The sequence below is a fragment of the Equus caballus genome, chromosome 17 (assembly GCF_041296265.1).
Source record: "Equus caballus isolate H_3958 breed thoroughbred chromosome 17, TB-T2T, whole genome shotgun sequence".
In the NCBI taxonomy this organism is placed as follows: domain Eukaryota; kingdom Metazoa; phylum Chordata; class Mammalia; order Perissodactyla; family Equidae; genus Equus; species Equus caballus.
This window is the reverse complement of record NC_091700.1, coordinates 66723499-66739501: the sequence shown is the minus strand read 5'-3', so window position 1 is coordinate 66739501 and position 16003 is coordinate 66723499. Positions and strand designations below refer to the sequence as shown.

At 37.2% G+C, this 16003-nt stretch overlaps 2 protein-coding genes across 11 annotated transcripts in view; one reads left to right on the top strand and one right to left on the bottom strand.

The window, feature by feature from the left end:
• The window catches only part of DIS3 (DIS3 homolog, exosome endoribonuclease and 3'-5' exoribonuclease), a 27647-nt gene extending 22629 nt beyond the window's left edge, over positions 1-5018 (top strand). For all 5 annotated transcript variants that reach the window (XM_001495217.7, XM_023621679.2, XM_070239849.1 and 2 more), the window contains 2 exons: positions 248-370; positions 1034-5018. In XM_001495217.7, the coding sequence (XP_001495267.1) occupies positions 248-370; positions 1034-1117 (207 nt within the window). In that variant the 3' untranslated portion in view covers positions 1118-5018. The remainder of the gene's footprint in view (positions 1-247; positions 371-1033) is intronic.
• BORA (BORA aurora kinase A activator) overlaps positions 3555-16003 on the bottom strand; it is a 27851-nt gene continuing 15402 nt past the window's right edge. For 5 of the 6 annotated variants that reach the window (XM_023621684.2, XM_070239855.1, XM_070239859.1 and 2 more), the window contains 5 exons: positions 15369-15595; positions 14605-14740; positions 11938-12548; positions 5637-5766; positions 4339-4656 (listed from right to left, as the gene is read on the bottom strand). In XM_023621684.2, coding sequence (XP_023477452.2) covers positions 5644-5766; positions 11938-12548; positions 14605-14740; positions 15369-15595 — 1097 coding nt within the window. In that variant the 3' untranslated portion in view covers positions 4339-4656; positions 5637-5643. Of the gene's footprint in view, positions 4657-5636; positions 5767-11937; positions 12549-14604; positions 14741-15368; positions 15596-16003 lie in introns of all 6 variants that reach the window. The other variant, XM_070239854.1, reaches the window with a different exon arrangement.

Below are 16003 nucleotides of genomic sequence, written 5' to 3'. Positions count from 1 at the left end.
CTGAGATTAATTAATATATATAGGGACCATCTTAATGAGAGGAGGAAATAATGCACATAAATAACTCATATTTATGTGAGGCTACTAGATTAGTGGTTTTTGTTATTTTGGACACATAGATATGCTTATTAAATATTGAAGTGATTTTTAAACTTTTAAATCACTATGAAAGGTAAATTATAAAGAATTAGAACAAAGGCTCGAGTGGATGGAAGCAATTAAAAGTAGTAAAATGTGTTTTGTTTAGATACCTTCACTTAAAATAGAAGATACAGTGTTCCATATATTTGATAAAGTTAAAGTGAAGATCGTGTTAGATTCATCTAATCTTCAGCATCAGAAAATCCGAATGTCTCTGGTAGAACCACAGGTAAGACCAAACTTTTGTTGTCCATGTTGTGGCGGAATAACCAGTACATATTTTGTGAAATAGGGATATAGTCACAGGTTAGTTCTGTTGAATGATTGAGGGAATCCTGCAAGTAGTGTGGAGGCCAAATATTTGCATAGCACACCCTTTTCTCTCTCTGATTTCTATAGGCCATGGGATCCCAGATGTCTAGGATTCTTCTGAGGTCTTTGGTACCAAAAGCAGAGCTCTTTGAGATCTCCTGCCTAGTCCTTTTTCACTTTTACCAGTTTTCGAATCTGCACTTGTGAAGATTAAGATAAAGTGTGTTTCACCTGAGATACTGGTTCTTAACCTCTGTTCTGCCCCAACACACCTGAGGCCTCTGCGGCTGACAGTCAGTGGCTCAGCAAGGATAAACTGGGCATGTTGTAAACACGCTCTTCCCAATGACATGCTTCTCACCTGTTGAGATCATGTCTTTTACATTTTTGAACCACTGTAACTTTTTCTGTGAAATATATATACTTGGTGTAGAAACCTTTACTAACCCCCTTCCCCCTCTTTACTCTTACATCCTTTTGAACTTGAAAGTGTCACTGGGGAAGGGGAAGATGAGAATGAGATTTATTCCTTATTTTATGCTTTTACTCACCTTATTTTTCACCGTTTGCATTGCTTTAGATACCAGGAATAAGCATTCCTATGGATACTTCAAACATGGACATTAATGAACCAGAGAGAAAGAAGAAGAAGCTTGAAAAGTAGCTACAGCCAAAACATAAACTTCAAAGATTAGTTTCTTTTTTAAAAAAATTGAAAGACTTCTAAATCTAGGAAGTGTGTGATACAATTTGTTACTTTTAACTACATTTTAATAATTTTAAAAATTTGCATTTTTATTGAACTGTTGACTTTGTCCCATCACGCTAGTTCATTTCTGGATTGAACAGAACTATTTATGCAGAAAATCTCAATTGAATATCCATCACTTAAATAGTGACAGGATAGCAACTTCAGGGATCTGTAAAGATCATTTAAAGGGAACATTCATCTGCTCATTGAAGGGCAGATTAATTTTGCATATGTAATTTGATTATTTAATATTGATAGAAAAAAACTATCATTTTCCTATGGAGAAAAATAGAACATTTTTAGAAGCAAGGAACAATCTATTCTTTCTTCTTGAAAGCTGTCAGTGTTTGGTATGGCAGTTTTTTAGATTTCAATACAATGAAGTCAAGATCTGTCAGGAAATTCAGTATTTAATTTCCTTTGCCATCTTTAATTTACCTAACTTACATAAAGTGTTCCCTTATTGTTAAAAAGCCTCCTGCATTTTATTAGTAGTCCTTGAACAGCTGTGGATGTTTAGGAATTGGATGTTGTAAGGCGGCAGGCAAGAAGTAGGATATTTTGATCTGACTGGAAAAATAGGTTTTTTTTATACCAGGTAGTAAGTGTGATCATCATCTTTGATCTTCAGCTCAAAAATCTCCTCCAAAATAAGGCATTAGGGCTCAAAGAAATAATAGAGATGGCACTTTAAATGTCACATCATGTTACTTATAAAATAAAAAGTAGATAATTAATGATTGTTAAACTGTGTATGTATCAGACTATATAGGAAAGGGGAGACTGTGTAAGGACATATTAAAGGGAACAGATTGAAGTATTGTAATTTGGTGTGCCAGAGTGACTACTTCCCTTGTTAAGCACAAAGATTAGTGATGATTAAATTGGTGTTTTCGAGGATATTTTGAGATAGAGTTACTTTGAAACATTTTACTTACTGAATTTCTAAAGTACCTACAGTGTCCCAGTCACATACGCTGTCTTCTCTGCCTTGAAGGAGCTTGTGGTACAGCAAGACAAGACTGGCAGCTACATCAGCACATATACAAAGTGAGAATAATTCCAACATCTACAATCATTTAGGCGGTCAGTAATTGCTAAATGATTGTTCCAGTCTCCCATTACTAAGGAACACATCCGTACACTGAGGGAGAACTTGTCTCAGTTGAAGGAAGAGAGCCTTGTGTGGACTACACGCTAGAGCGCAAGTCAGCCAGCCTTTTCTGTCAGACACTTAGGCTCTGCTAGCCATACAGTCTGTTACAGCCAGAGTACGCAACTCTCCTGCTCTTACAGTGAAAGCAGCCACAGACAGTGTGTAAACAAACGAGTATGGCTATGTTCCAACAAAATCTTATTTATGGACACAAAAATTGAAATCTCATAATTCTCATGTGTCACAAAGTAATACTCTTGGATTTCCCCACCACTATCCCCCCCATCCCCCCACCCCCCCACCATTTAAAAATTTCTTTGCCCATGGGCCATAGTTCACCTGCGGTAGAGGAAAAGGGAGGCTTCTTGGTAAAACAAGACGACGACCTTGAGTCTATAGTCACGTGTCGCTTAACGAAGGGGGTAGTTCTGAGAAATGCGTCATTAGACCATTTCAGCGTTGTGCGAACATCAGACTCTATTTACATGAAACCTGCATTTTACGGCCTGCTACACACCTAAGCTATATGGTACTGAACTTCTGGGACTACCATCGTATCGCAGTCTGTCGTTGACTGAAACATCAAGCAGGGCATTACTGTATTTATCTTTCTTCCAAGTTTTTCTTGTTCCTCATTTATGAGGAAGGCCTACTTTAGACATTAGTCCCTACTGAGTAGTTCAATATGACCAGAAACCTTATTTTCACCCTACAGTCTCTTCTTAGGTAGTCTAAAGTACTTCTAGTGCCAGTTCTTAGGCTAAGCAGCTTACATGGAATATTTCCCTTAAAAAGCCCTGTTGAGTAGGACTATTACTCTCATTTAACATATCAAAATTGATTGAGGTTTTTATGGCCCAGATGAAGTACTGGATGAAGGAGGAGGGACCTGAATCCAAGTTATAGTCACTCTGTTCTTTGCTTCTTGACTTGTGCTTAGAAAAACATAGCCAGGGGAGCTCTTACCTTTAGGATCTAGAACTGCTTACATACAGCAATTGTCTTAAGTTTATATTGAGTCTAAAGCCAATGTGATTATGGATTCCCTACTGCAGTATCTTTAGCAATGGACCTAGTGGCTCATGGCTTTATGGTTAGTGTGCTAGAGGAGAGGATGACCCAGGTACACAGGAAGAAACATTTTTTTGCAGGTTAGCAGTGAGCTTGCAAGGTGCAAAAAAGGAAGGAAGAAAATGACACAATGATAGTATGTCTTTATTTCCTAGGGCTCCATATGAATTATTACTCCCTTTTGAATGAGACAGTTCTTAAGAGGTGATTTGTAAATACAAATAAACATTCTCCAAAGGTAAAGAATATTTCCAAAAAATTTATATACCCATTCTACTCCCAACATGAATATGAGTTTTAATAAAATCAGTTACATGTCTGCCTGCCCACCTGTAACTTCACAGGTCTGAAGCCCTACAGGAACTCCACTGTCACCCCTTCCCCACTGTTGATCCTGGTTCTTGCATTTTCTTACTCCTCTCCCTAGCCAAATCTGAGCTAGAGAGGATGTCTCTACCTTAGGGATGGAGATGTATTCTGGGCCTCCCACAGTTACCCCACTAATAATAATACATGCTATTAAGATGCTGTTAGTACTACCTTTCTAGTATTTACATCTTTTAAAGTAGTAACTAGACCAGTTATCACTGGAACTAAGAATTTCACAGAAATGAATAGTTCAAAAAAGAAAACTTGGAATCTTGCTTAAGCTCCTTTCTACCTCTTCAATTAAGTTTGTTTTATATCTAAATCAGATCTATTTCACATAGGTTATAAATTTAAATTCATCTGTATATTCACATATTTTTATGTAAAGTAAAACATAGTACCTTCACAGGTCCACATGTTCTCAGAACTACTGCTAAAGTCAGTGCTGCCGGTAAGGCTTGCTAACAAGCAGTTCATTGACCTGTAGACTAGGAGCAAAGTCAGCACTCCAGTTTTTTGTTAAACACATCACTCAAGGTAAGTACAAAAATATTTATTGATAAAAAATAAACCTGTACTTCAGCAACTTGTTGAAAGTTCTAGGAGCTCTTCTGTTGTTCCTGTGTCACTAAATTAAGCCCTTGATTTTTCACATTTAAGGAGGGAAAGAAAAATGCTGAGCATGTCAGTTGAAGCCATTTTTTTCCCCAGTGACAATCACATTGTTGATCTTGTGCATAAAAAATATTCGAGGAGCTATTCAGTGTAGTCTTTGGGTCTGAGAGAGCTTTCTGTGGACTGCTGCACTGAGGGGGATGTGCTGTTTCCATCCAACACCTTTGGGTTTTGTGGGCTGCTGTGAAAGAAAGAGAAGAAAATACCTTATTTCAGTTTAAATACGACCATTCAAGGATGCAACTATTATGTGAAATGTTTTGAGAATGAATGCAGATTTCCTTATGAACTCTAAAGCGACAGTGAAGATACGGTTTTTTACAAATCAGTATTCTGTATCAAAAAGAGTACTTCCTGTATCTTAATCATACTTGCTTACTTTTAAGTGGACAACTACAGTCCCACCTCATGACAAAGTGAAGGAAAGGGAAAGTAAAGTGGCCTCCATAGTAAATTTTAATATTCATTTGGAGAGTTATGTTCAGCTGCACATTTGCTGTTGTTTTATTGTGTTTATTAATAAACTGGCATATAAAAGTCAAAGAGTCTCCTGATTAGTGTCTAAAATCATGATGGGTTTCTTCAAATAGGAATATATAGTTATAACCATCCTATCTAGAAGGTTCCTCTAAATGTGCTCATCAATAGTATACTTTGTATAAATACTTAGTATGTAAGATAGGCATGTGTTCTCATTCAGAGCATCCAAAATCTATACAGGCTTTTGGATTTTAAGAGCCCTTACCTTTGAATATTCTTAATTTGATGTCTCATCTCTCAACTGTATTATTTCCCTCTCTAATAATCAAATTCTTTTTCATTTTTTGCTTTGAGACAATATTAAAGGCAGAAACCTCTGACTCTCCTCCTTTTTGGGCCCCCACTCCTCTTCCCCTTGAGTTTTAGGGAACTGATTTCAAGCACCGATCTTAGAGTAGGGCCAGTTCCCCTTCTCCAGCCTCTTCTCTTACACTCCCTCACAGCAGAAGAGTTAAGAAATGAAGTGTTTTGATTTAAAAACCACCTGCTCCTGCTGTTAAATGAACTGAAGACAGATGCCAGAATTTTAAGCAAAATGGAGGAAAAAATAGACTGAAAAAAGTCACATTTAGTAAATACTTATAACCTACAACCATTTCAAGCTTTCTGTTTTTTCCATACCTTTGTATTAAAAAGGAGATTTATTCTCAACTTCCAAGGTCTGTGCTTCACTTTCTTTGCAGTAACTTTCTGCCCCAACCGTATCCATAATATTGCTTCCACAATTCTGTGTATTATAGCCACTATCCATCTGCAAGGAATGAGGAGGAAAAAAACACACCAAGGTAACACTGTAACTCAGCCACAAAATTTACTTTGAGTAACTTGTATGTTTAAATTTATTTTAAAATATTTATAAAATTATATACTTACATAAAATATACAATTGATGTAATTATATATAAAATATTTAAAAGTATTTTAGTGAATCACTATATACTATCATTCACCACTGAACAATACAATGTATTATTTAATATTGCTCATTGAATGAAATATAAAGGTAATATATAACCATAAAAGGTAGTTCTACATAGAACTGGTTGTTTTTCAAAGTAGTCACTGTATTGTACAGTTCCTTCTAATAAAATATATCCTGTAATTTCCTTTAGAATCAATGAACAAGCCACCAAGAACATGTTTTCCTGTTACTTTGTGAGCACACCCAGTAGATGAAAGTGAAGATTACAACCAACTTCACCTTCCAACACATATACCAAGCTTGTCTGTAAATGGCTTGGTTGAATCTCTAAACAAAATTTACCTAAAAAGCATGCTACCTTTAAGAATATTCAAGGTAATATACATTTTTTAAAAGGTAGGTTACATTATACTCACATGCACTGCTGAAATAATAATCATAAGCTTCAAAATAGTTCTACATTAATATATAACGGCTCTAGATGTTAGTTCAACTTTTCATTTTAATTAGAATTGTAGCATTCTAGGACACATTGTTACGGCCAAAAAGAGCAAAAGAAAAAGGATTCTAGCAAACTTCAGTTTTGGTACATATATGATAAATATCTGAGTGACTAAAGTGCCAGGCCCTGTATAGCACTTTATATAATACCATTCTTCTTTTCTCCTTACAACACTATTCACTTGACAGATGAGGAGGCTAGGGCTGAGAATGGTTAACTTTCAGTGTCAGACAGAATGAGGTGATGAAGAGCTGAGGCTCCAAAACGCCGTCCACGACGCACACCGCATTCACCCGCACAGTGCCGAGCACCAAACACAAAGTCCCACAAGGGGCCACCTTGCGCTTAAGCCCTTTTCTGCAAATTCGGCACGGAGAGAAGAGAGAAGACTCTAGTTTTGCAACCCCCCGTCCCCACAAACATTAGAATAGCCTAGAAAGTGCATTCTATCATAATCTTAAGAAAAATGTTACCAGTTTTCAGGGATGGATGCCTATTGTTCAGTACTGGGAGTCACATCCCATTTGAACGAAAGCCCCTTTTGACGTGTAAAAAACAATCTTACATTACATCCCAGGGGAAAGACCTCGTTCTGCTGTTATTCAACAGCTATTTGGTCAAAAAATGTCATCATCAGCTTGCTTCCAGAAACTGCCAATTACTCTTCCTTTTATTATTCACCAGTGCCAAAAAACTTGCTTATACAACTCAATACTAATACTTAACTGAATATGCCAAGGGAAAAGTTAATAGTACAGTAGTGAGTAAGTGAGGCACACAGGGAGTCTGTCGCTCTCTACAGGAAGAGAAGGATCAATGGGCACCCCATGAGATGGTGGCTGACCACCTGGCTCTCTTCTAGACCACTGCTAAAGTCAATGCCTACTGACAACACAGATCATCTCGTCACTCCACACAGGCATCAAGGTGGCATCAGCAGCATTTTACAGCTGAGAAGGATGAGGTGCTCAAAACGATTAAAAAGTCATGCTCTATTCACTCTCAAGTGGATCTTGCCTTAGGATCTCACAGCCCATAAATAACAGAACTCTAATTCAAACTAAGTTCTGACTGCAATGTTTATAGTCTTCCAGCTGCACTATGCTGCCTTTAAAAGGTGTCTCGACTGCCAAGCATCCTACACATTGTTACTAAATTCATTTTTCTCCTACATAAATCAGATGCGGTCTTTTTAAAACCTTAAGTGGTTCACAACTGTTGTAACTTACAAGGCGTTCCCTAAAGTCTGGCCTCAGCACTCCTTCCCTTGTCATTCTCACCCTCATCATTCTGTCTCTCTTGCTTGCCACCTTTCACAAAGGACTCTGCCTCCCATCACTTAATGAAAACCCACTGTGTTCAGGACAGTTTCCTCGCATTAAGCACAATGATCATACTTTTATCCTATAATCCCATTATTATCTCCATTTTAAATAAGAGGGAATGAGCTCAAAGAAGTTTTCACTTTCTGAAATTTATAAAACTAACAGAGCTGAGAAATAAACAAATCTGCCATTTTGCTTTTCCAAGCCCATGTTCTTTAAAGCCGTGCTAGCCCCCTGCTACAAATATGTGCACCCACGCCCATCCTGGCCCCCTGCCCTCCTATAAGAGCAGAGGGGTTATTACTGCTAATCCTCCTAGCAGAGCTCTAGAATCTATCCCATCTTGTGTGCCTCAGTTCCCGCATGAATAAAACGAATCACCATTTTATAGATGGGATCTATTGCACTGCCGGAAGGTATCATAAGGATCAGATTCTGACTGTAAAATACATGGCCTGCTCTTTAATACTCAAAAGGAGACATACCTGATACCTATTATTAATAATTATCCTGCCTGGGCCGGCCCCGTGGCCGAGTGGTTAAGTTCGCACACTCCACTGCGGCGGCCCAGGGTTTCCTGGTTCGGATCCTGGGTGCAGACATGGCACCGCTTGTCAGGCCATGCTGAGGTGGCATCCCACATGCTACAAGAGAAGGACCCAAAACTAAAATATGCAACTATGTACTGGGGGGATTTGGGGAGGAAAAGCAGAAGAAAAAAAAAAGATTGGCAACGCTTGTTAGCTCAGGTGCCAATCTTTAAAAAAAAAAAATTATCCTGCCTGATTTCTAGTTTTCTTCTTTTTACTCTTCTCCCTCTCTTCTTCATTTAAATATGCTAGTTTCTCCCATTAAAATAAAAATAAAGTAAAAAAGAAAACCACAAAAAGATCCTGGACTTTAATGTTCTCCTACAGTTATCAAAATCTTTCCCTTCACAACGAAGATTCTTCAAAGAGTTATCCACACATATCTTTTCATTACTGCACCTTCTTTACCTTCCTTCCATTCACTTCTCACCTCCCCACCTTAAGGCTGCTAACTCACCAAATTACTCCTGTTACTAATCCAACAGCCACTTTTCAAGCCCTATATCCCTCGCTCTTATTTTGACAGTACTAACGATTCTTTCCTCTTAAGACAGTCCGTGACACCATGCTGTCCTACCGTCCCTCTCCCTTCTGGCTGGTCCTTCTCAGTCTCCTTCAGGGGTTCTGCTTCCTTTACCCACCCCCTCAATTTTTCCTCAGGGTTCCAAATGTTGCCCTAGTCTTCTCACTTTATACAGTCCTTCTTCTTGAACTCATCTATGCACTCATTCTGCTTTCATTCTACAAATAGTTAATGAGTACCAGGTTTTAAAATAAACTCTGGGATGAACAAAAACATATATGATTGCTGGATTAATGGTCAGATTGGAAAGAATGGAAAATGTACATGGAATTATGAAACCATAATGAGATCCTGCTTGGCCAGTGTGATCAGGGAAGGCTCCTTTGAGGACATGACCCTTAAGTTGTGAGCTAAAAAATAAACAGGAGTTAACTCGGCAAAGTGGGAAAGGAAGGAATTCTACACAGTGTGTGCAAAGGCTATTTGACAAGAGGGCATATGGTTATTCAAAACTCTAGAAAGCCAATGTGACAGAAACAAAGAGGATGAAGGGAAATAAAATGAGGCTGGAGAGTAAGACAAAGGCCAGACCAGGCTATAGATTTTTAAATTAACACCAAAAACAAAGACGAAACAAAAAAAGTTTAGAAATTAAAGATGAGATGTAGAAACAAAAACTCCAAAGAAGGATTATTATATAAAGTCGAGGAAATTTCCCAAAAACTAGGACAAAAAGGAGATGAAAAATATACTGAAAAGATTTTTAAAAACTGGAGAATCAAAAAGAGTTCAGTGACAACGGTGAAAATGACAGAGGAGAAAACTAAGATATTATTCAAGGAAAGATTCAAGAAGTGAAGGGCAGGAGTTTACAGATCATCAGGGCCCACTGAGTGCCCAGCACAAATAATGACAAGAATTCAAAGAATCCACACCAAAGAATCACTGAAGTTTCTGAACACTGGGGACAAAGAAAAGACCCTCTACTCCAGAAAGGGGGTAAAAAGAGATCATATACAAAAGATTGAGTATTTAAATGGTTTCATCTCTCTCACCAGCAATACTGGAACAGAATCAATGAAGCAACGCCTTCAAGCTCTGAAAGACAACTATTTCCAAACTCTCAAATGTGAGAATAAAGAACACATGCTCCGACATGCAGTATCTTGAAAAATGTACTCCTCCTCAGAAAACTACCAGAAAACGTGTTCCAGTAAAAGTGAGAAGTAAACCAGGAAAGAGAAGAATGGAATATAGAAAACACGATAGAGAACACAGGAGAGATTAAGGGAGTTCCCAGGATGAAGGTAAAAGAATATTCCAGGACGACAGCTGTGCACCACACGTGGAGGCCAACCATCCATAATAAAGCAAGCTAAAAGGCCCTGGGAAAACACGGCTGTCTTCAAATGTTTGAAAGCTACTTCTGTGGTAGGAAAACAAGAATGGATGAAACATTTTTAAGCTACAAAATGCCCTGCAAAAGGTGGGCATTATTATGCTGTGGCCTAAAGGGTAAAATTGAGACCGATGAGTAGATATCACAAACAGACCCATATTTTAACACAATATAAGGAGGAGGCTTGTAATGGTAAGAGAAGTCTGAAAACGGATTGGAACATTCCTAGAGGTATGCAAGCACAGAGAGGATGACAATTTAGTAGTGATAAAGGCCTCTGATAGGTGTCGGATTGGATGATTAAGGTGTATTTCAACAAGACTATCTTATGATTCTTCTATAAATGTTCTGAAAAAAGAAAGTGAGAAAAAGAAGTAAATACCTTTAAGCCTAAGTTTATTTTTCCAAGGTTAAGAGCTTTTTCTACTTATGTGTCCAATTTTAGAGGCTAAAACATGTAAAAGTGATTCTAGTATTTTTTTTTGAGCAAAGAACCTAGAAGTCAGGGTAGACAACATAGGCATAAAAATATGAGCAAAAGATTATATTTAATTTTGGGTCATTTAGAATCCCTCCATGAGTTTTATACTATAGCATGCCCCAACTGACAGCACTATAGTATTATAGAGTTGTTGTGAGACTTAATTAATACACATAAAGTGGTTAGAAGACAGCCTGGCACACTGAAACACTGTGAAAGTATCAGCTGTTACTATGAGTCAGTATAAACTTGGATTAAAGAGCATGGACTCTACAGCCAGACTGCCAGGATTCAAATCTTGGCTCCACCACTTACTAGCTATATAAGCTTTAGGCAATTGACTTAACCTCTCCGACCCTCAGTTTCCCATAAAGTGGAGATAAGAGTACACCTATTTCACAGGACTGTTGTGAAGATTAAACTTTCCACATGTAATGTACTCAGAATAGTCCCTGGCATATAATAAGAGCTATGTGTTAGAGATTGTTACCATGAAACGGCAGGTAAGAATTGCCTTTCTGACTATTTTGAAGTTCTTTCAAAATTCTCAGCTCAAAGAATACTGCAATTCATAGAACAAATGTCTTTCTGAAAGTACATGCTGGCTATGAAGCGCATTTGTCAAATGAATTATGCTTTCTTATTGCCAGATACTGCAAAATGGGAAATGTACGATTACATGAAAAATGTTGGTTATAAATCACATTTTCTGAAAGAAAACTACAAAAAATATACACATAAAAGGGCTCTAAACTGTTTTTTCTCCCTAAATCATATAAAGGAAAAACAAAAACTATTGTATTTTTAAAATACAAATACTATACCAGAAATTGACTTCCTTTGGCACTAGATCCACATGAAAGAGAGATGAATCCTGAGAAGCTGCCTGACTCTAGGCAGTCTGTATAAACAGAGCAGCTCGATTTCTTTTCTGCTCTCATCTTTTCCTACTCCAAATAAACATCAGTTAATGAGAATATTACATATACATCATCAGTCCAAACTAAAAGAAACTATCCCTCATGGTATCACCTGGTATTGCTATTCTTAAAAAAATATTATATAATGCTATAGTCTGCACATTTAACCCATTTTCTTTGTTACTGTAATCTTAGAACAGACAGGATAAAGAATACCAAGAGAACAAAGTAAAGGACTACAGAATATTAAAACACCTTACCTGAATGTTACTGCTTTCACAAGGAATGACACTACTTTCTGCAAGAGGTGACATGCACATATGAGAGTTTTCGATGCTGAAGGCAATCCCACTCACAAAATCAGCCACGGGTAAGCTCCCATTGTCAACCGGCTCCTTAATCCAGGTGTTCTGGTCTGCTATCTCTACAGGATCAACCATATCCACAGTGTTATTCTCCTTTTCACTTTCAACATCCTGCAGCAGTGCTAATTCCTTCTCAGAAGCACTGGACTGATTCTGTGTAATGGACATGGCAGTCACCAGTAAACGTGGGCCGCGTGGAGAAGCGTCATTACTCAACTGCCGCAGGTGTACTGCAGCAGTGTCCATGGCTGGTGAGGAGGCATCTGCGGAAGGAAGACTCCCTTTATCTTCTTCATCTTCACTGTGAGCCTCAAGAGGAAAAGGAATCCGAATCAGTGAGGTCCGATACTGAGTACCACCTCTACACATCTCCAGTCGCATAGGAGACCAATTTTTAATTGGTGAGCAGCCATCTATATAAGGACTTCTGATACACGGATTAGGAATTCCATTAGAATTTCTTCCAGATGAAGCCTCGGGAGAATGAACAGTAAACTTCCTTTGTTCTAAAAGATTGGAAAAGAAAAATTACATCACAAAAACATGAAAATGGAAAATGAAAAGCCATTACTAAACGGTAATCATCACATTTCATGACAGAAAAACTAGCTTTCTATAACAGTTTTGTTGTTTTCTAATGTGAAATTTTGGTGTTAAAAACAATAGCACAAACGAATGCGGCTCAATAAGCAGGATGAGGCTCTTCAAAAAGAATTCCTCTGGCACCTTCCCTTTTTTAATTAAACAAAATATTTTATTCCCTGAGAATTACTTCCTCATAAGCACACTGCTACTTCAACAAAACTGTTCATACACAAGATACCAGACAAACCAGCTGACAGCTACAGTGTAACAGCTGTACCTGGCAGATGAAATACATAATAATCTATTCGTGTTTATGCACAATACCATAAGCAACATTAAAAGGCAAACAAACTAAAATAATGTTTGCAATAATAAAGAGTGTAACAATGATAATCAAAATGCTTTAAAATTTTTTTTAATTAAAAAAAATTTAATAGTTTTTATAACAATTAGCTTAAAAAACCAAAGTTATAAAATAAGGGCAAAAGTACATAAACAATCCTCTCAACGGTAAATAAACATATGAAGTGTTCAGCCACACAAATAATAAAAAATATGGAAGTTAAAGCAATGAGAGATCATTTGTTTAACAAAAACACTTAAATCTGACCTAATAATTCTGCCCTGCCTCCCCCCAGCAAAAAAAAAAAATGACCAGTAAACATTCGGCAAGAGTTCATCACAATAATCAGATACAGAAATTAAAGCAGTAGGAGACCTTTGTGTAGTGTGCCAAATTAACAAACATCAAAAAGAACGGTAAGACCAGTGCTTCTGGATAGGACAAAACTGTCTTTCTTACACATTATTGATGAAAATTCCAATTGTTGCAAACTTCTATGAAGAAAATTTGACAAAATTCCTAAAGGGTATTAAAAACATTCTCCCCGGGCCAGCCTGGTGGCGCAGCGGTTAAGTGCCCACTTTCCACTTCTGCGGCCGGGGGTTCACCGGTTCGGATCCTGGGTGTGGACATGGCATCGCTTGGCCCACCATGCTGTGGCAGGCGTCCCACATATAAAGTAGAGGAAGACGGGCACAGATGTTAGCTCAGGGCCAGTCTTCCTCAGCAAAAAGAGGAGGATTGGCAGCAGTTAGCTCAGGGCTAATCTTCCTCAAAAAAAAAAAACATTCACCCCTTTCGACCAAATAATTCCACTTCTGAGAATTTTACTTAAGGAAATAAATATGTACAATACAATGTATATACCAGGATAATCATTAGTTTTGTGATAAAGGAAAATTAGAAATAATTTAAATGTTTATCAATAATTGAAAACAAATGGTACATCTGTGAAATGGAGTATTATATAGTGATTCAAAAATCATGGTTTCAGACAATAATAAATGACTTGAATAACGTATGAAAATACTCATAAAATGCTTTGTGAACAGAGCAGGATATAGAACTATACATATATATATATGTGCGTGTGTGTGTGTCCACATATGTGTGGAGCTATATATGCACACACAAATATAGACATACATACATAAAGGAAAGACTAATAACAATAGTTTTCAGTTTTCAATTTTTATTTACTATATATAAGTTTATTAAATTGCGATTAATTTTCAAAAAGTGCTATAATTTTTTTCAAAGAGAAACTGACATATTGCAAAGAGGAATATGTAAATTTCCACATACTATCTTTACCTTAAAAACCTTACTCAAACCAATATATCTTTACAAAATATGAACATCCTATTACCAAAGTCTGAACCTATAGGTCAGAAGCCATACAAAACCAACTTATCCCTAAAATTGCCATCTTTCTTTGATTTATAAGAAGGTTTGATAGAAATACTGCTAATCAAATGACCCGTATTTAACACTAAAGTAGAACTTTGCTGAAAATTGCAGTCTTGGAAGGTAAATTCAAGGTATATGTTAAAAAACAAGCTAGAAAGAGCCTCGTTAATAAGAAATACTGACAGGATAAAAATTTAAAGTCGGCATTTTATTGAGAGACATACCTGCGAGTGGTGTCTTTCCTATCTGAAATGCTACTGGTGAGAAAGTGGGTGAAGAGACAGGTGAAGGAGGACTGGTTATGCTTCCCAGACTGTACTTCTTTGCACTACCCTGAATAGGGCTGGAAGAAAACTGCCCCTATAACAAAAATAGATAAAATTATATGGTTTTCTCCCTCCACTCTGTTAGACCACATGCCATTTGTCTTCATCTTTGCAACACATTCATAAACTAGGTTGTACAAACTTTGGTCATTCACCAAAACCAAGAATGCTACCTCCGCCTTTTGGCAAAAGGCATGATGCCAAAAGGCAAGCCATCTTGTAACAAGGACAGTGAAAAAGATTGTTACAAAATTCTGAAATAGAATATATTAGTCAAGATAAAATACAAATGCACTGTGTTTACACAAACCCTTACAACACTTCATACTAAGCGGCTGTTTACAAAAAATTTCAAATTAAGTTACTCCATTAATGCCATAGATCTAGCTGTCTTACTGAAAATCTTACATACTTCAGTAAACAAGTTACAACTGAAATTCCTTGAGACTCATGATAAAGTGGGTCATCCTTTATAGCTCTAAACACAAAATTGGAGAGGCTGACCAAAAACATTCTTATGACTAAGGACAAAATGTGAACTATGCTAATCTGTACAAAATATAAAACCCCAAATACAATTATTCCTCTTGAATACACTATGGGCACCTAGGTCCAAGTATATCTATAGCAAAATAACCAGCCATTTTCAGTACACCTCTTACCGAGCTCGGTGTCTGCACAGGGCTCCTACACCGTACAGGAGATAAATCTATTGAATAAAAAACCTCGAGTGATGCTTGAGCACCGTTGTGAGCACTTCTCGGAGAAGCTGGAGGTAAGGAGTCAGAGATACTTCCATTCCCATCTAAAAATAGCTTTCTTCTGAGGGATGAAGAACTAAGGTTTCCAGGAGATTGATCTGCAAATTCATCAGCTCTAAAATAGTCACCTGCATTTAATGTTAACAGAATAAAAGACAAAGCTAGTCATTTTGAAGAGCAATAATATTTCAGTTATCTGATGTTTAAAAACCAGCATGTACTATACGTTTGAATTGTTTTCAAAAAAGGCAAAGTGTAACAGCATATGTGATGTTTTAAATCTGAAATTATTCCTTCTTTTTGGAGTGCTTCATTAATAGTACAGGTAAGACCAGTAAGATGTCTCCAGGAATAGTTTATGTCTATAGCAAAGTTCATTATGATAAAAGGCTAATTCAGGCCATATTAAAGAATAAGGAGAAATCTCAGGATGGCTCCCCACTTCTTTAGAAAGAGGCATTGCCACATATTCCCATTTACAAAAAGCCATCAAAACAAAACCTTTTATTTAATTTATTAAAGGTTTAAATGGATAC